General features: G+C 55.6%; 1 protein-coding gene across 1 annotated transcript in view; it reads right to left on the bottom strand.

Annotated features, from left to right (window-relative positions):
- Positions 1–1549, bottom strand: part of LOC106900048 (heterogeneous nuclear ribonucleoprotein U-like protein 2) — a gene marked incomplete at its 3' end in the record, with an annotated part of 7734 nt that extends 6185 nt beyond the window's left edge. Inside the window, exons 1-2 of the mRNA XM_014962008.1 lie at positions 1545–1549; positions 18–140 (exon numbers count right to left, since the gene is read on the bottom strand). Coding sequence (XP_014817494.1) covers positions 18–131 — 114 coding nt within the window. The remainder of the gene's footprint in view (positions 1–17; positions 141–1544) is intronic.
- Positions 1550–1805: the final 256 nt, after the last annotated feature.

Genomic DNA, 1805 nt, shown 5'->3' with positions numbered 1-1805 from the left:
GGGACCCCAGAACTGACCCTCATCTGCCGCAGGACGCTCTCTGTCCCCAGGATGTTGTATCTCTTCTCCCGCTGCTCCCGGCTCAGCTCCCGCGCCCAGTGCGTCTTCCCCGCGCCCGGCAGCCCCACCATCAGCAGCACCTGGGGGGAAACCAGTTTGGGGGGGGGGAAACCAGTTTAGGGGGGCAGAAACCAGTTTAGGGGGGACAAAAAAACAGCTTGGGGGGAGGAAACCCCAGTTTCAGGGCACAAAACCCCACTTTGGGGGCAAAAAGAGCCACTTTGGGGGCAGAATCCCCAGTTTCAGGGCAGAACCCCCCAGTTATGGGGCTAAAAGAGCCACTTTGGGGGCAGAACCCCCAGTTTCATGGCAGAAACACCCACTTTGGGGGCAGAAACCCCAGTTATGGGGCTAAAAGAGCCACCTTGGGGGCAGAACCCCCAGTTCCATAGCAGAAAACCCAACTTTGGGGACAGAAAGACCCACTTTGGGGGCAGAACCCCCCAGTTTCAGGGCAGAAAACCCCAGTTTCAGGGCAAAGAGACCCACATTGAGGGTAGAAACCCCAGTTTGGGGGCAAAAAGACCCCGTTTGGGGGCAGAACCCCCCGTTTCAGTGCAGAAAACCCCATTTTGGGAGCAAAAAGACCCACTTCGGGGGCAGAACCCCCAGTTTTAAGGCAGAAAACCCCAGTTAGGCGGCAGAACCCCCACTTTGGGGTGAGGAAACCCAAGTTTGGGGGCAAAAAGACCCACTTTGGGGGCAGAACCCCCAGTTCCATGGCAGAAAACCCCAATTTCAGGGCAGAAAGACCCACATTGAAGGTAGAAACCCCAGTTTGGGGGCAAAAAGATCCAGTTTGGGGACAGAAAGACCCATTTTGGGGGCAGAACCCCCCAGCTATGTGGAAAAAAGACCCACTTTGGGGGCAGAACCCCCAGTTTCAGTGCAGAAAACCCCATTTTGGGAGCAAAAAGACCCACTTTGGGGGCAGAACCCCCCAGTTCCATGGCAGGAAACCCAAGTTTGGGGGCAGAACACCCAGTTTCGAGGCACAAAACCCCACTCTGGGGGCAAAAAGACCCATTTTGGAGGCAGAACCCCCAGTTTCAGGACAGAAAACCCCACATTGAGGGTAGAAACCCCAGTTTGGGGGCAAAAAGACCCCGTTTGGGGGCAGAACCCCCAGTTTCAAGGCACAAAACCCCACTTTGGGGGCAGAACCCCCAGTTTCAGGGCACAAAACCCCATTTTGGGAGCAAAAAGACCCACATTGAGGGTAGAACCCCCAGTTTCAGGGCAGAAAGACCCACTTTGGGGGCAGAACCCCCAGTTTCATGGCAGAAAGACCCACTTTGGGGGCAGAAAGACCCAGTTTATAGTGAGAACACCCCCACTTTGAGGGCAGAAACCCCAGTTATAGGGCTGCAAGACCCACTTTGAGGGCAGAAACCCCAGTTATGGGGCTAAAACACCCACTCTGGGGGCAGAACCCCCAGTTTGGGGGCAAAAAGACCCAGTTAGGGGGCAGGGCAGTGTCTCACCTCGCACTCCTAAAACCCCATTTTGGGAGCAAAAAGACCCACATTGAGGGTAGAACCCCCAGTTTCAGGGCAGAAAGACCCACTTTGGGGGCAGAACCCCCAGTTTCATGGCAGAAAGACCCACTTTGGGGGCAGAAAGACCCAGTTTATAGTGAGAACACCCCCACTTTGAGGGCAGAAACCCCAGTTATAGGGCTGCAAGACCCACTTTGAGGGAAGAAACCCCAGTTATGGGGCTAAAACCCCCACTCTGGGGGCAGA

Source organism: Calidris pugnax, unplaced genomic scaffold, assembly GCF_001431845.1.
Source record: "Calidris pugnax isolate Ruff unplaced genomic scaffold, ASM143184v1 scaffold1168, whole genome shotgun sequence".
Lineage (NCBI taxonomy): Eukaryota > Metazoa > Chordata > Aves > Charadriiformes > Scolopacidae > Calidris > Calidris pugnax.
The sequence above is the reverse complement of the archived record's forward strand: the minus strand, read 5'-3'. Positions and strand labels throughout refer to the sequence as shown.